At 38.8% G+C, this 17,500-nt stretch overlaps 1 protein-coding gene and 1 long non-coding RNA gene across 6 annotated transcripts in view; one reads left to right on the top strand and one right to left on the bottom strand.

Annotated features, from left to right (window-relative positions):
• Positions 1-11,788, top strand: part of LOC135110686 (uncharacterized) — a 13,449-nt gene extending 1,661 nt beyond the window's left edge. Inside the window, exons 2-9 of the mRNA XM_064023294.1 lie at positions 4,667-4,828; positions 6,971-7,077; positions 7,814-8,009; positions 8,505-8,631; positions 9,206-9,391; positions 9,692-9,814; positions 10,433-10,541; positions 10,747-11,788. Of these exons, the coding sequence (XP_063879364.1) occupies positions 4,667-4,828; positions 6,971-7,077; positions 7,814-8,009; positions 8,505-8,631; positions 9,206-9,391; positions 9,692-9,786 (873 nt within the window). The 3' untranslated portion in view covers positions 9,787-9,814; positions 10,433-10,541; positions 10,747-11,788. The remainder of the gene's footprint in view (positions 1-4,666; positions 4,829-6,970; positions 7,078-7,813; positions 8,010-8,504; positions 8,632-9,205; positions 9,392-9,691; positions 9,815-10,432; positions 10,542-10,746) is intronic.
• Positions 11,789-15,249: 3,461 nt separating this feature from the next.
• The window catches only part of LOC135110685 (uncharacterized), a 5,066-nt gene continuing 2,815 nt past the window's right edge, over positions 15,250-17,500 (bottom strand). For all 5 annotated transcript variants that reach the window (XR_010273372.1, XR_010273373.1, XR_010273375.1 and 2 more), the window contains 3 exons: positions 16,639-16,835; positions 16,011-16,137; positions 15,250-15,405 (listed from right to left, as the gene is read on the bottom strand). This is a non-coding gene — a long non-coding RNA (uncharacterized LOC135110685). The remainder of the gene's footprint in view (positions 15,406-16,010; positions 16,138-16,638; positions 16,836-17,500) is intronic.

Genomic DNA, 17,500 nt, shown 5'->3' with positions numbered 1-17,500 from the left:
GTTTAATGAAATAAACATGATTGATATTGACACTAAAAGGAGAGAAATATGATGCTGTTAGTGAGGGTGATAGATGATTATAGTGATAGTAAGAGTGAACGAGTAAGGGTGAGGGTGAAGTATTAGTGAGGGTGGGAATGAAGAGTGATAGATATCATAGTGAGAGTGAAGGTAGATATTTTAGTGAACTACTAAAACAGTCCTTACTGGACTGTTCAAACACAAGCCAGATGAAATGTCATCAAGCCAAGCCCAGCACTAATAGTGACTGTGTACAGTGTCGTAACATACACACACACACACACACACACAAACAAACACACACACACACACACACACACACACACACACACACACACACACACACACACACACACACACACACTATAAGCCTCTAGTTTGTGGTCCATCAATGGTCCAGGGAAGGAGGGAGGGATTCGTTGATGGCAAGTTATCATATATACAGGTACCGGCAGAGGTACAGTCCCATTATGAACAGACACTGATACAAGATTGGTGCAATGTTGGCAATAGTCTCTGTCAAGGTGTTTGGATGTATGGATGTGGGTATTGGGACTTAATGCATCAGGGATTGTGGTGTGGTATGTACAGGGTAGTGTTTGTGGTAGTGGTTGTAGTTGTGGAGTTAGCAGGCAAGGGAGGACTGAGTTAAGGTGTTGTAGAAGGTGTGAGGTGTATTGTATGGGAGAGGAAATGTTGATGTAAGCAGTTAGAGGGTCTGCTGTTACTGCTGCTGCTGTTAAACTTTACGTGTGGGACAGGCAGAAAACACTTACAGGTCTATACATCCTTCAGGACCACATGTGTACTAACATATACATACAAAACTGTATACATACCATACATGGGTACATACAAGCTTTATACAAAGATACTGCACCAAGTATTATAGCCTTCCTAACAACAGTAACATCACTCATCTCCTCAAGTGAAAGTGAGATGCCTTGCCCTTTTGTGATTTGCTGACCACCACCACCGCCAAAATTCACATAGGAAAACTATGCCCTTGTTATTGTTAGCCTTCAGTAAACACACACACACACACACACACACACACACACACACACAGAAGCGCGAACAAATAGAATGAATTCAGTGAAGACGTTGTCAATGCCATAACTGTCCATGCTTTTAAGACCAAACTGGATAGATATAGAGACGGGATACTATGAGATTACTCCCCTCCCGTAAACCACAACTAGGTAAACACACACACACACACACACACACACACACACACACACACACACACACACAGAAAGAGCAATGCATTAAAATCATTTATAGATTATAGATCCACAGAATCACACACATGTAGAGAGGTATGAACATTTTATATAATTTCAAGAATGTATGTAAAAAAAACAATCTAGGAAGGAATTAGCCATGGGAAAGTTTACCTTAATAAGAAAGCAAAGCAAAAATGTCTCCACTGATAGAAATATATATATAAGAATTGAGTAAAATGGAAGTGTGTGTGGCTAGCTGTGGTGTGTCTAAGCTCCTGGGGTGCAGCAGGTTGGTCCACAAGGCTGTCCCTTTCCACCAGGGGCCAACAGGGTTGGTGTGTGTGTGTGTGTGTGTGTGTGTGTGTGTGTGTGTGTGATGCTTTGCTTGAGCTTGCCAGGTATATAGATAGATAGACATATAGATAGACTACCGCTACTGCTATTCTCCACCAGGAACCAACATGGCTGCAAGTATAAATGATGTCATTCACCTACGGTCGTCTGCTGGTCACCCAGCCAGCCATTACCCTATGGAAAGAGCTCAGAGCTTATAGTGACCGATCTTTGGGTAGGACTGAGACCACTCACACACCACACACCAGGACAGCGAGGTAACAACCCCTCGGGTTACATCCCGTACCTACTTGCTGCAAGGTGAACAGGGGCTACACATTAAGAGGCTCACCCATTTGGCTTGCTGCACCTTGGATTTGAACCCGGGCCTTCTTGAGTGTGAGCTGAGCATGCTAATCACTACACTACGTGGTGTGTGTGTGTGTGTGTGTGTGTGTGTGTGTGTGTGTGTGTGTGTGTGTGTGTGTGTGTGTGTGTGTGTGTGTGTGCTACTTTGTTTAAGCTAGCCAGGTACATAGATAAATAGATAGATAGACTACCATTACTACTGCTATTCCTTCCCACCAGGGGCTGACAGGATTGAGAGTGTGAATGTGTGTGTGTGTGTGTGTGTGTGTGTGTGTGTGTGTGTGTGTGTGTGTGTGTGTGTGTGTGTGTGTGTGTGTATAGTCTGTAGTGCCTTGTCTGGGCTGTTCTGTGTGATATTGCTGGCCTGGTATATTAAAGAGAAGCAAGATAGATTCATGGACAAGGCAGATGAAATGGTGCTAGTGGTACTGATGTATACAAGTGATGGTTACAAAGTTTATGAGGCACATCAGAAGCTCAAAATTGTTGTAAGGAACTGGCAACATTATGTTGACAAACTGTGGATGGAGGCAAGACTGGGAAAGGATGTAATGTTGTGTAGTGAAGTATTGGAGTACCTGTCTGCACTGGAATATGATGGAATGTGAGGCAAACAGTGATGGATAGATGCACAGATAGATAGATTACTAGAGAGAGAAAAAAATAGAGAGAGGGAAATCTAGGAAAGATATATAGATAGATTACTAGAGAGAGAAAGAGAGAGAGATGATAAAGATAGATAGATAACTAGAGAGAGAGAGAGAGAGAGAGAGAGAGAGATCTAATAATGCTGTTCAAATAAGTAGATAATATAAAACACTTCAGAGGAACAGCGATCATGAAAAAGCAATAATGAATGATAACAAGCAAACCAGAAACAATTGATGCATGAATATTGTTCAAATATCAAGCTTCTCATGAGTATGCTGTGCAGTTTGGAGTGGAGCTTCAATAGGCAGACAATACACAGGAGAATAGAAAAATACATTATGAGAGGACAGTGTGAACTCAAAACACACACGCCTACACACACACACACACACACACAGATAGATAGATAGATAGATAGATAGATTTATTGACTACACAATCATATTACAGCAAACAAAACTAAAACAAAAACTAAAATACAAAAAAATATCCACAGCAGTAGTCCATTAATAATTGTAGTCCACAATATTCTAAATCATTAAATAAATATTCTTGCAATGCAGCAAAAGAACTCCCAAAATACAAAATAAAAAAATTTTTTCTCTACCCAAAAATAGACATTACCAGACACACACACACACACACACACACACACACACACACACACACACACACACACACACACACACACACACACCACACAACTTTAGGGCATCACCACCACTACCACTACCACAGAACAAAGCTAGTATATCAGTCAGTGGTATTTTTTTTATTCTTGTTATTTATTTATTTATTTATTTATTTACTCATTTATTTATTATTATTTTTGTATCCAGTGCATCCACCTTCACTTCAGAAAACAAGGACACTGCTTATGTGGCTTGTTTATCTTATATATTTTTGGCAAGACATAAATTTGCAGTAAAACCTGTAGGTTTTACTGCATGAAAGTCTGTCTGTCTGTCTATACATATGTATGTATAAATAGAGTTATGTTTACCACAGTGAGAGAGAGAGAGAGAGAGAGAGAGAGAGAGAGAGAGAGAGAGAGAGAGAGAGAGAGAGAGAGAGAGAGAGAGAGATGTGCATGTATATCTGTAACAATAGCAAGTGTGATGATCTCCCAGTATGGTTTAATGAGGTTCATAATCTTAAATGCTTCACTGCCCCATGGTGACAACTTTTCACAGACCACAGAGATGATTATCCAGGTTCTCAGGGGTGTTTTTCCAATACAGACAGAATCATTATCAAATTATCACAGGAATCATTGTGACACCCTTGACAACTCTGTTAACTTTCCTAGCAGTTTGTTAACTAACTTTTTACTGCTGTTGTCATCATTTCTATTAATATTGATAAAAACACAAGAGCACAAGGGTTGGTACAGGAAGCCATCAGGCTTACATTTGGTGGTCCTTGTACAAAACGTGCTTACTTACTTTCACCTATTATCCTCATCCATAAATTTGGCTGGTCCACTTCTAAAGCTCCTTAATGACTCAGCCCTAACAACATCAAAAGATATGAAAATAATGGAGCCATCAGGCCTACACATGGCAGTCCTTTGTATAAATAATACCTACCTATTTTCACCTGTCATCCCTATCCATAGATTTACTCAGCACTAACAGTCTGATTACTGAGTCTGTTCTAGTCATCCAACACTCTCTTTGAGAGCCAGTTCCTTTTTATCTTTTTTTAAATCTAATTGCAATGCTTGAACCCATTATTTCTTGTCCTATCCTGATTACTATTATAAGTAACAGTGGAGAAACATTTGAATTTAAAAAATAGTCAGGATGAAGAACTGAAGCATTTAAGTGAAGCCTCTGTGTGTCTGTAATAATGTGTCCTTATCTCTTGTTTAGATTTTGTAATACCATGTCCTATATTTGGTCCTTAATGTTACTATTATCACTGGTCTAGGTTTTATAATTCCATGCCTTATATTTCATCCTTATCTTTGGTCTACATTTTGCAACACCATGTCTTTTCTTTAACTTTGTAACTCCACATCCTCATCTTTTCCTGACGTGTACCACCATGTCATATCACAGGTGATGTTCGTGGCCTCCCCAGCTTCAGAATCGGTCCTTGGGCAGCGTGGACATCTCAGACTCGTGAAGGAACTGCATCTCCTGCAGCTCCATCAGCTTGCCGTGATCCTTGATGTGGGCATAGTTGGCAGCAAGACACATCAGATAGTGCACCTGTGGGAGGTAAATAACACACACACACACACACACACACACACACACACACACAGAGTGAGAGAGTGAGTACGTATTATTGGGAACACTAACCTGGTATAAGAAATGCATTAAATGCTCAAGTAAAAAAAATAATGAAAATAATAAATAAATAAATAAGTAAAACACACACACATACACAGTTTTGCATTTTCATCATTCAGTCTTGTACCAAGTTAGTTTTTCATTGGAGCATGTAGAGAATATGAGAGAGAGAGAGAGAGAGAGAGAGAGAGAGAGAGAGAGAGAGAGAGAGAGAGAGTACTACTGGGAACACCCTAATCTGGTATAATAAATGCATGAATAAACAAAAAAAAAAAAAGACTGACTGATGAACCTAACACCAGTATGAGAAAGTGTTAACCTTCAGGTAAAAGAAATTAAATAAATAAATAAAATAACACACACAAGAGAGAGAGAGAGAGAGAGAGAGAGAGAGAGAGAGAGAGAGAGAGAGAGAGAGAGAGAGACCAACAAAAGACCATCACCACTTACCAGGGAAAGAATGACAAGAAGGGCAGAGGCAGTGGCCAAGAGACACAATATTTCTCCATTGTTGACAAAATCCTTACAGAACAGCTTCCTCTTGCCTCCCGAACACACCCGCTTCTCCTCCTCAATGGTGGTGCAGGGGAACAGAAACCCTGCAGTGGGAGAACAATTATAATGTCTGTTTATAATCATTAAGTGGACTGAGTTATGTTAGTTAATATTTGATGTTTGCATCTGAGAATTTTTTAACTTCTTTTCTCCTTCTTTCTGTCATCTCTGTTCATATACCAAAATCATGTTCTCTATTTATTCCCTGTGTGTCTTTCCATAATATATCCTTCAAAGGGGAAGACAAACCTGAAGGAGTCTTTTATTAATTCATGTCCTTTCTCTCCTTTTCCTCTTCTCTCTCTCTCTCTCTCTCTCTCTCTCTCTCTCTCTCTCTCTCTCTCTCTCTCTCTCTCTCTCTCTCTCTCTCTCTCTCTCTCTCTCTCTCTCTTTTTTCAAAGCATCTTCCTTAAGCTTCACTTCCTCCTCCTCCTCCTCCTCCTCCTCCTCCTCCTCCTCCTCCTCCTCCTCCTCCTCCTCCTCCTCCTCCTCCTCCTCCTCCTCCTCCTTTCAAAGTTTGAATACAGTATAATAATATTTGGATGATTAATAAGTAAGGAGAAAGGACAAGGGTAACAAAAGAAAAACAGTGCAAAAATTAATCGCTGCACAAATCGCTGCACAAGACTTTCTTCTTTCTCTCACCCCTATTCTGTCCACCTCTCTAACACAGGAGTTAACCAGTATTCTCAATCATCAATCCATCATTCTTTGCCTGAGGAGGGAATTGATGCTGTGTTGACCCTTGACAGTGACGTCCCTCATGAGGAGAATATGAATTCTACAGAACTTGCCCATAGAAAGACCAAAACTGTTACTGCTGCCACTACCACCACTGCCACCGCTTCCACTGCCACCAAAAGCCCAACTGTGCAAAGAATCCTGGACCTCCTCAATGAAATGGAGTCCACCAGTCAGCTGGAGTACTCTAGCCTCCAAAAGTTCCATCTGTGTCCATTGTGTTTGGGTAAACTTATCACTGTATGAGGGGACAAGTATCAGTGTATGGTTACTATATACTCATTTGTACTTAAAAATGTCATGTCACATCATTCTCTCTCTCTCTCTCTCTCTCTCTCTCTCTCTCTCTCTCTCTCTCTCTCTCTCTCTCTCTCTCTCTCTCTCTCTCTCTCTCTCTCTCTCTCTCTCTCTCTCTCTCTCTCTCTCTATTAATCTCTTATTCCCTTTTCTTCCTTTCTTCCTTCCCTCCTATCTTTGTTTCTCCCTCCTCCTCCTCCTCCTCCTCCTCCTTCTTCCTCCTCCTCCTCCTCCTCCTCCTCCTCCTCCTCCTCCTCCTCCTCCTCCTCCTCCTCCTCCTCCTCCTCCTCCTCCTCCTCATTCATTCTACCTAACAAGAAATAATGGATTCAAGATTATACCCAAATGTTTTAAATCCCACAAGGCCTTTAATCGTATAGTAAATATATGGAATAAACTTCCTGCAGAAATTGTCAACACCAATACTATTGAATCAGTTCATCCTAAATATGTGCACTTTCTGTTTTTCCACAGAGCAATAAGAAATTAGAATTGACTGAGAAACCAGAAAAGGGACTGCACTTGAAAAAGCACAAGAACCAAGAAATTACATCATTAAATGAAATGACAACAAATCTAAAGTAAGAATTTATGTAGCTTTCATTTTGGTTTACATTGTGAAAGGTAACAGTAACATGGATATGTTTTTATATTGAAATCTTTCTCTGATTGCATACAAATGGTACCAATCAACAAATAATAATGTAATACTTACAAGGTGGGAATTCCAATCACTGGTAGATAAAATGAACCACCATTCTAGAGTGTACATAACTAAGGAATTAATATACTGGTTAACTATCACACCAGCATGAACAGAATAACAACAATTGTTGAGTAGAGTCTATAGGAGGCAGGGAAGGAGGCATGTAGTCAGTTTTAGAGAGCAGTTATTATGAAATCAGCTGTAGAATATTCCTAAGATGCAATACTACTGGAGTCTGTCAGCTTGAAGACAGTTTATTAAAGAAGGGAAGTTCATGAGATATAAAGCCTTTGATTATTCAGTTTCATTTCCAAAGTAACATTTATTTATTGGTGTGTTGCTTCCTGTAAATAGTAAAGCCTTGACAGCACTGCATCTCTCACACCACGCTGTAACTGTTGAGAGAACCATAACCCTTAGAGAGAGGAGGAGGGAATCCTTGGTTTATGTTCAGTAAAGCCCTGTATTCTTGTCATGGCAATGTAGAATGGAGGCGTCATTGGTTTATGTTCAGTAAAGTCCTGTATTCTTGTCATGGCAATGTAGAATGGAGGCGTCATATTGGTCACACACTGTTCTAATGTATGTGCACTTGCCACGCTGTTCACCAGGCAGGAGGCGTTGCAGAAAGAGCGCGAGATCACTGTGTTGTGGGAGAAGACAGAGTCCCTTAGTGGTCAGCTGGTGACGGTCCACAACCACAGCCACTTTGAAGAGAATGGCCTGAGCCACGACCACCTTGCTCAAGAAAATATCACGTTGACAGAGCTGATTAAAGAACTAGAAGATAAGCTCAAACTTTCAAAGGTACCACAAGTGTCTTTGTATATTAGTTTGGTTTACTTTGTAAGATTAATCATTACTGAAAACAATACATGGAGTACGTGAGGTTGTGTGTTTGTTTATGCATGGAGACAGTTTCCTTAAAAATGGGTGGAGAGTACTATGGTGCTTTAGATGTAGAAGGATGAGTGGAAGGAATGCTTGGAGTGTGCAAGGCTCAAGTGTATGCAGAAGAGCACTGACAGGAGTGTGAGGACTACTCTGTCATGACCATGTCTTTAAGACATGAACAAATGATGCAGTGTGGGAATCATGAAGGTGTAAAAATGCAGGATATGGATGGGATGCTACATCAGCAGCTTTTGTCATTAAGGCTGGTAAAGTGAAAGATTTGTTAATCACTTTGGTCTTTAGTTGATGCTTCTGGTGAGGCTTTCCTGTTTAAACTTGGCATAATATATATAAAATGATGTGGCATGTTAAACAAGTTAACTTACTGCCTTCTTGTGTCTTTCACAGATAGAAATCAAAGACGTCACAAGACAGAATAGTGAGCTGCATGCACTTATCACAGAGTATAAAGTCACTCCCTCAGAGGAAAAAGACAAGGATGGCACCTCTTCATGTGAGAACTCAGAAGCTAAATGTGAGCTACCATCCACATGAATATATATTTGTATATCAAACTGACATTCTCCATGGAGGGAGGCTTTCCAAAGTGCACACACACACACACACACACACACACACACACACACACACACACACACACACACACACACACACACACACACACACACACACACACATCTCTGCATCAGGACTCAACAGCCAGACTGATAAACAATTACTTCACCCAAGATGATCAGCTGATAGGATTAGCTGTGGATGAGCCTCCTGTGGTGACTAGGAGTACAAAAGCCAGCAGCTAATTTTGGGAGCTGCCAGTCATCATGGTCCTGGTGTCTGAGGTGCTGCTTTTGCATTTTCCCATTCATGGGTTGAGGCCACATCACATTTATTCATTCACAGTTGCTCTTAGTTATCTCTGTTACAAGTTTAAATTTTTCCTGGCTCCACAGACATTTCTGGTGCATCTAACCCTCTCTCCATTGCCCTTCTATTTCCCTTAGTCTTATACCCACTTCTTACATTACGTCTAATTACTTCCATTGGTCATTCTTGTCTGGCCCTCTGTTGCATCAATTTTTCACCTCCAGGTACAGATACCAAGGGGAAATTGCTGGGTCAAGTGGCTACACTGACATCTGAGGTTAGCAGGTTGGAGAGTGAGTGCAGCAGTCTTCAGGTTCAGCTAGACTGTGAGAGGGATAAGTATAACAAACTGCTGGGAGAATCTCTTGCTCATGAAAAGTTGTCTGAAGATGTCATAACTGAACCAAAAGGTAAGAAAGTTTATATTCTCTAATAATAAAGCAAATAATTTTTCCTCACTGATGCTCAATTTTTTTAATTAATAACAAAATAAAAGCATTGTTATTGGATTTGTTTATTGAGGCTGTATTAAGAAAAGTTGAGAGAAACAAACTTATTGTTTTATCAGGAGAAACAACAAGATTGGGAGGAACTGAGCTTGAATAGAAGCTGCAACTGAATCATCTGTAAAAGTGAAGTGGAGGAAGTGTTTACTGTTTACTGTATGCCATTTCCTTGGTCTTTTAATGAAGAATTTTATCCTTTTTCAGGTGACTACATCACCATCTACCAGTTGCAGCGAGGAGTGATGAAGCAGCAAGCTCGAGAACGCCAGTTAGACCTTGCCAGCCTCCATCATGAATGAGAGGAAATGAAGCAAAACCACTCAGCAGGTTAGTGCTCTCTTTTGCATCTCACACTCTTCTTATTCAATTGCTGGCAGATTAGTGATTTCTGCTGCATCTCACACACTTCTTATTCAATTGCTGGCAGGTTAGTGATCTCTGCTGCATCTCACACACTTCTTATTCAATTGCTGGCAGGTTAGTGATCTCTGCTGCATCTCACACACTTCTTATTCAATTGCTGGCAGGTTAGTGATCTCTGCTGCATCTCAAACGGTTCTTATTCAGGTGTTAACCAAAGTACTAAGCCTTCATATCATTACCTTGCTCTGTGATGGAGGCTACACCATCTGGCATCTAGCTGAGATTTAATGTTGCAGCAAAGCTTCCATATGAGTTCATGTAGAGCAAAATGTTTTCAAATGCCAGGGAAGTAGTGTAATGTAACCTTCCAGAGAAATCTACCCCTCATTTATTAGTTAACAGGAGTGTTTAATGTACTTAATGTGATTAGCCAGGATCAAGGGTCAACTTCTTCACTGACCATTTAGTCTCAGGTGATGTATCTGTCCTCCATGAGTCACCAGAGACACATAAGGTGTTGTAAGTGAAATTTCATCTATTAGATTTATTCAAAATGTGAATTAACACAGTTGTTTCCTGCAGGATTTGATATCAAAGCTGGTGCAGGAAAAGGAAGCAGATCATGACCTTGAGCAGCTCGAGAAGATAAGCAGCGTCCTTAAGAGTTCAGTTGCTATCATTAGCAGTGTTGGTGAGTAGTAAAAACTGAGCCATCTTATGAAGTGCAACAAAACATTATTATTATCTTCATAATTTTCTTGAAATAAACAGATTTCTGTGGCATGTTGCTCATTAGCACTTTAATATCAGATAACACCAGTTATTTATGTAATGATGTAATGTACTAAGTAGATGAAATACAAATGGCATCTGTTAACACTCTTGATGTGGAACAGGAACCAGTGAGTCTGAGACACCCACCAGCAGTGGAAAGGTGGCTGACGAGCGCCTCAAGCACTCTGAAAAGGTGGAGCAACAACAAGAAACAGAAAATTGCATCCATCATTCTTTGCCTGAGGAGGGAATTGATGCTCTGTTGACCTTTCACACTGATGTCCCTCATGAGGAGGGAGAATATGAATCCTACAGAACTTGCCCATAGAAAGACCAAAACTGTTACTGCTGCCACACTGCCACCACTTCCACTGACACCAAAAGCCCAACTGTGCAGAGAATCCTGGACCTCCGCAATGAAATGGAGTCCACCAGTCACCTGGAGCACTTTAGCCTCCAAAAGTTCCATCCGTGTCCATTGTGTTTGGGTAAACTTATCACTGTATAAGGGGACAAGTATCAGTGTATGGTTACTAGATACTCATTTGTACTTAAAGATGTCATGACACATCATTCTCTCTCTCTCTCTCTCTCTCTCTCTCTCTCTCTCTCTCTCTCTCTCTCTCTCTCTCTCTCTCTCTCTCTCTCTCTCTCTCTCTCTCTCTCTCTCTCTCTCTCTCTCTCTCTGTTTGGAATTATACTGTATATTAGGAAATATCATTAAAGAGTGTGTGTGTGTGTGTGTGTAAAAAGTGTTTGCATTATTGTGCATTTGATGTTATAGCCCCAGGTTCTTAAAGTTTTCTGGTTTCATGATTTATAAAGATTGCTATTTTTAATAAAGTTATTGAAATTGTTATTGAGTGTTTGTATTGAACTCATTAGCTTTGTAATAGTGTGCGTCTCATCATGCATTCATTAATGATGTAGAGTGGAAATGTCCACTCCTATCATGCATAATATCAATGCATTATTGGTTTATGTTGTTATTTGTGTATAAATTGTAAAGTTATGCCAGTCTATTTTAGTACAAACTAAATATCGGCTGGAAGAGAGGACAGGTAATGGCACACTAAAACACAGGAAGGGACAATGATATAACCATCCAATTTAACAATACACAGAGGAAGAAGAATGAGAAAGCAATAAAAATGGATTATTTAATGGATGATTAATAGACCCTCATTTGTAATCTTATTTCAGGCAAGAATATTAAGAGACAGCTGGCTTGCCCTTTGTACTTGTTCATACGTGACAGAATGAGAGATCTAGGGGTGGGGGTGACACCTGGAAATGGGTATGATTCACGAAGGGATTGATTTATTGCTTGACTGGCTGATTAAGAAAAGAAGGCGTGGTAGTGGAGGGTGGGGGGGAAAGGCCCCAACTTTCCAGTCGTATATGGAGTCGAAGGGAGTTCTACAGGATTATTCATGTATTTGTTGCTTTTAGCTGTGAATTATCTGGTGGTGTAATTGTTATGACCCCGTAAGTTGATTTACTATTCATTTCGTCTTTCTGAACGCAAAATAACATGTTACTTGTACTTCTGCCTGTTGTACACTTTCCTAAACGCAATTTAGGTCTTATTAATGTGGCATTTAAGCAGATTCACTCAGGGAATGAGAAGTAAATGATAGCTATCAAGCAGTAGATTAACTCTCTCTCTCTCTCTCTCTTAATACGATATCTAATATAAAGAAGCAATAATATTTAAGCAAGTACACACAGTAATCTTATAGTAATTTAATGAAAACAATACCAGCAAAGAAAAATATGAGAAAATGCATAATTTACTACGAAATCCAAAATGCGAAAAAAAACCTTGCCAAATTGAACCGTCCCACGAAGGTTATAGATGGAGTTTTGATGCAATGAGCCTCAGTTATACTTAAAACACTCAACAAATATAACACCTGCCAAAATAAATGAATAAATAAATAAAATAAATCAATAAATCAAAATAAAAACGCGAGAAAACCTTTAAATTATCACAACGCGAAAAATACACACACGCCAAACTGGATGCGTCATTACTTAATAGTCATTGGAACTGTTATCCCCCCAATAGTTTATAGCCAACCCCCCTCCCCCCACCTTCCCTGCCTTGAGGAACACCTTCACTTATGTCCTGCTATTGTCGTGCTATTGGCTAGATTTGAGCATTTTAACCTCGAATTCACATACACGTACATATTTATCTCTATCTCCTTGCAATAATTATAATAGTCTTCCTGGCTTAATTTTTGTTTATTCATTATTCCTTATGTGCTTATTAATTGTCATTTGTCTAATTCCCTATGTTTTAGTCTCGGTACTTTAGTTTTTTTTTTTTTTTTTTTTTTTTTACTTTCCGACTCTGGCCCTTGCAATGAAGGGGCTTAATTGTTTATTTACTGTTCCTTACGTGTTTATTGATTATATGTGAGCTATTTATTTGATATTCATGATTTTTTAAAACTACGTATTTCTTGATATGATAGTTTTATCTTTTCGTGTTTTCTGGCTTAAGTTTTGTTTATTATTCCTTGTTTGTGTTATTAGGTAAATAATAATTATTCGTCTTATTTCTCGTAGTTTAATGGAATTTTTAGCACTTTAATGAGTTCCTCACCAGTCATTTTATTCGAGTGAGAGAGAGAGAGAGAGAGAGAGAGAGAGAGAGAGAGAGAGAGAGAGAGAGAGAGAGAGAGAGAGAGAGAGAGTGTCTAAATGGATAAAAAAAAAAAAATCAGTTACAGTATTTTATTTATATACAAGAAAATGCATGATAATAATAATAATAATAACAATAATAATAATAATAATAATAATATTTAAATACAAGGAAAATATGTAATAATAATAATAATAATAATAATAATAATAATAATAATAATAATAATAATAATATTTAAATACAAGGAAAATATGTAATAATAATAATAATAATAATAATAATAATAATAATAATAATATTTAAATACAAGGAAAATATGTAATAATAATAATAATAATAATAATAATATTTAAATACAAGGAAAATGTAATAATAATAATAATAATAATAATAATAATAATAATAATAATAATAATAATAATAATAATATTTAAATACAAGGAAAATATGTAATAATAATAATAATAATAATAATAATAATAATAATAATAATAATAATAATAACTGCTTTTATCTTACACAGATAAATAGTTTTTATAAATAGTTTATTGACCATAAACATGTGGTTCCTGTTCCACATCAAGAGTGTTAGCAGATGCCATTTGTATTTCATCTACTTAGTACATTACATCATTACATAAATAACTGGTGTTATCTGATATTAAAGTGCTAATGAGCAACATGCCACAGAAATCTGTTTATTTCAAGAAAATTATGAAGATAATAATAATGTTTTGTTGCACTTCATAAGATGGCTCAGTTTTTACTACTCACCAACACTGCTAATGATAGCAACTGAACTCTTAAGGACGCTGCTTATCTTCTCGAGCTGCTCAAGGTCATGATCTGCTTCCTTTTCCTGCACCAGCTTTGATATCAAATCCTGCAGGAAACAACTGTGTTAATTCACATTTTTGAATAAATCTAATAGATGAAATTTCACTTACAACACCTTATGTGTCTCTGGTGACTCATGGAGGACAGATACATCACCTGAGACTAAATGGTCAGTGAAGAAGTTGACCCTTGATCCTGGCTAATCACATTAAGTACATTAAACACTCCTGTTAACTAATAAATGAGGGGTAGATTTCTCTGGAAGGTTACATTACACTACTTCCCTGGCATTTTGAAAACATTTTGCTCTACATGAACTCATATGGAAGCTTTGCTGCAACATTAAATCTCAGCTAGATGCCAGATGGTGTAGCCTCCATCACAGAGCAAGGTAATGATATGAAGGCTTAGTACTTTGGTTAACACCTGAATAAGAAACCGTTTGAGATGCAGCAGAGATCACTAACCTGCCAGCAATTGAATAAGAAGTGTGTGAGATGCAGCAGAGATCACTAACCTGCCAGCAATTGAATAAGAAGTGTGTGAGATGCAGCAGAGATCACTAACCTGCCAGCAATTGAATAAGAAGTGTGTGAGATGCAGCAGAAATCACTAATCTGCCAGCAATTGAATAAGAAGAGTGTGAGATGCAAAAGAGAGCACTAACCTGCTGAGTGGTTTTGCTTCATTTCCTCTCATTCATGATGGGAGGCTGGCAAGGTCTAACTGGCGTTCTCGAGCTTGCTGCTTCACTCACTCCTCGCTGCAACTGGTAGATGGTGATGTAGTCCACCTGAAAAAGGATAAAATTCTTCATTAAAAGACCAAGGAAATGGCATACAGTAAACAGTAAACACTTCCTCCACTTCACTTTTACAGATGATTCAGTTGGCAGCTTCTATTTCAAGCTCAGTTCCTCCCAATCTTGTTGTTTCTCCTGATAAAACAATAAGTTTGTTTCTCTCAACTTTTCTTAATACAGCCTCAATAAACAAATCCAATAACAATGCTTTTATTTTGTTATTAATTAAAAAAATTGAGCATCAGTGAGGAAAAATTATTTGCTTTATTATTAGAGAATATAAACTTTCTTACCTTTTGGTTCAGTTATGACATCTTCAGACAAACTTTTTCATGAGCAAGAGATTCTCCCAGCAGTTTGTTTATACTTATCCCTCTCACAGTCTAGCCTGAACCTGAAGACTGCTGCACTCACTCTCCAACCTGCTAACCTCAGATGTCAGTGTAGCCACTTGACCCAGCAATTTCCCCTTGGTATCTGTACCTGGAGGGTGAAAAATTGATGCAACAGAGGGCCAGACAAGAATGACCAATGGAAGTAATTAGACGTAATGTAAGAAGTGGGTATAAGACTAAGGGAAATAGAAGGGCAATGGAGAGAGGGTTAGATGCACCAGAAATGTCTGTGGAGCCAGGAAAAATTTAAACTTGTAACAGAGATAACTAAGAGCAACTGTGAATGAATAAATGTGATGTGGCCTCAACCCATGAATGGGAAAATGCAAAAGCAGCACCTCAGACACCAGGACCATGATGACTGGCAGCTCCCAAAATTAGCTGCTGGCTTTTGTACTCCTAGTCCACCACAGGAGGCTCATCCACAGCTAATCCTATCAGCTGATCATCTTGGGTGAAGTAATTGTTTATCAGTCTGGCTGTTGAGTCCTGATGCAGAGATGTGTGTGTGTGTGTGTGTGTGTGTGTGTGTGTGTGTGTGTGTGTGTGTGTGTGTGTGTGTGTGTGTGTGTGTGTGTGTGTGTGTGTGTGTGTGTGTGTGTGTGTGTGTGTGTGTGCACTTTGGAAAGCCTCCCTCCATGGAGAATGTCAGTTTGATATACAAATATATATTCATGTGGGATGGTAGCTCACATTTAGCTTCTGAGTTCTCACATGAAGAGGTGCCATCCTTGTCTTTTTCCTCTGAGGGAGTGACTTTATACTCTGTGATAAGTGCATGCAGCTCACTATTCTGTCTTGTGACGTCTTTGATTTCTATCTGTTGAAAGACACAAGAAGGCAGTAAGTTAACTTGTTTAACATGCCACATTCATTTTATATATATTATGCCAAGTTTAAACAGGAAAGCCTCACCAGAAGCATCAACTAAAGACCAAAGTGATTAACAAATCTTTCACTTTTACCAGCCTTAATGACAAAAGCTGCTGATGTAGCATCCCCATCCATATCCTGCATTTTTACACCTTCATGATTCCAACACTGCATCATTTGTTCATGTCTTAAAGACATGGTCATGACAGAGTAGTCCTCACACTCCTGTCAGTGCTCTTTCTGCATACACTTGAGCCTTGCACACTCCAAGCATTCCTTCCACTCATCCTTCTACATCTAAAGCACCATAAGTACTCTCCACCCATTTTTAAGGAAACTGTCTCCATGCATAAACAAACACACAACCTCACGTACTCCATGTATTGTTTTCAGTAATGATTAATCTTACAAAGTAAACCAAACTAATATACAAAGACACTTGTGGTACCTTTGAAAGTTTGAGCTTATCTTCTAGTTCTTTAATCAGCTCTGTCAACGTGATATTTTCTTGAGCAAGGTGGTCGGTGGCTCAGGCCATTCTCTTCAAAGTGGCTGTGGTTGTGGACCGTCACCAGCTGACCACTAAGGGACTCTGTCTTCTCCCACAACACAGTGATCTCGCGCTCTTTCTGCAACGCCTCCTGCCTGGTGAACAGCGTGGCAAGTGCACATACATTAGAACAGTGTGTGACCAATATGACGCCTCCATTCTACATTGCCATGACAAGAATACAGGACTTTACTGAACATAAACCAATGACGCCTCCATTCTACATTGCCATGACAAGAATACAGGGCTTTACTGAACATAAACCAAGGATTCCCTCCTCCTCTCTCTAAGGGTTATGGTTCTCTCAACAGTTACAGCGTGGGTGTGAGAGATGCAGTGCTGTCAAGGCTTTACTATTTACAGGAAGCAACACACCAATAAATAAATGTTACTTTGGAAATGAAACTGAATAATCAAAGGCTTTATATCTCATGAACTTCCCCTTCTTTAATAAACTGTCTTCAAGCTGACAGACTCCAGTAGTATTGCATCTTAGGAATATTCTACAGCTGATTTCATAATAACTGCTCTCTAAAACTGACTACATGCCTCCTTTCCCTGCCTCCTATAGACTCTACTCAACAATTGTTGTTATTCTGTTCATGCTGGTGTGATAGTTAACCAGTATATTAATTCCTTAGTTATGTACACTCTTAGAATGGTGGTTCATTTTATCTACCAGTGATTGGAATTCCCACCTTGTAAGTATTACATTATTATTTGTTGATTGGTACCATTTGTATGCAATCAGAGAAAAGAT

Source organism: Scylla paramamosain, chromosome 20 (assembly GCF_035594125.1).
Source record: "Scylla paramamosain isolate STU-SP2022 chromosome 20, ASM3559412v1, whole genome shotgun sequence".
NCBI lineage: Eukaryota > Metazoa > Arthropoda > Malacostraca > Decapoda > Portunidae > Scylla > Scylla paramamosain.
This window is presented reverse-complemented; position numbering and strand designations above follow the sequence as displayed.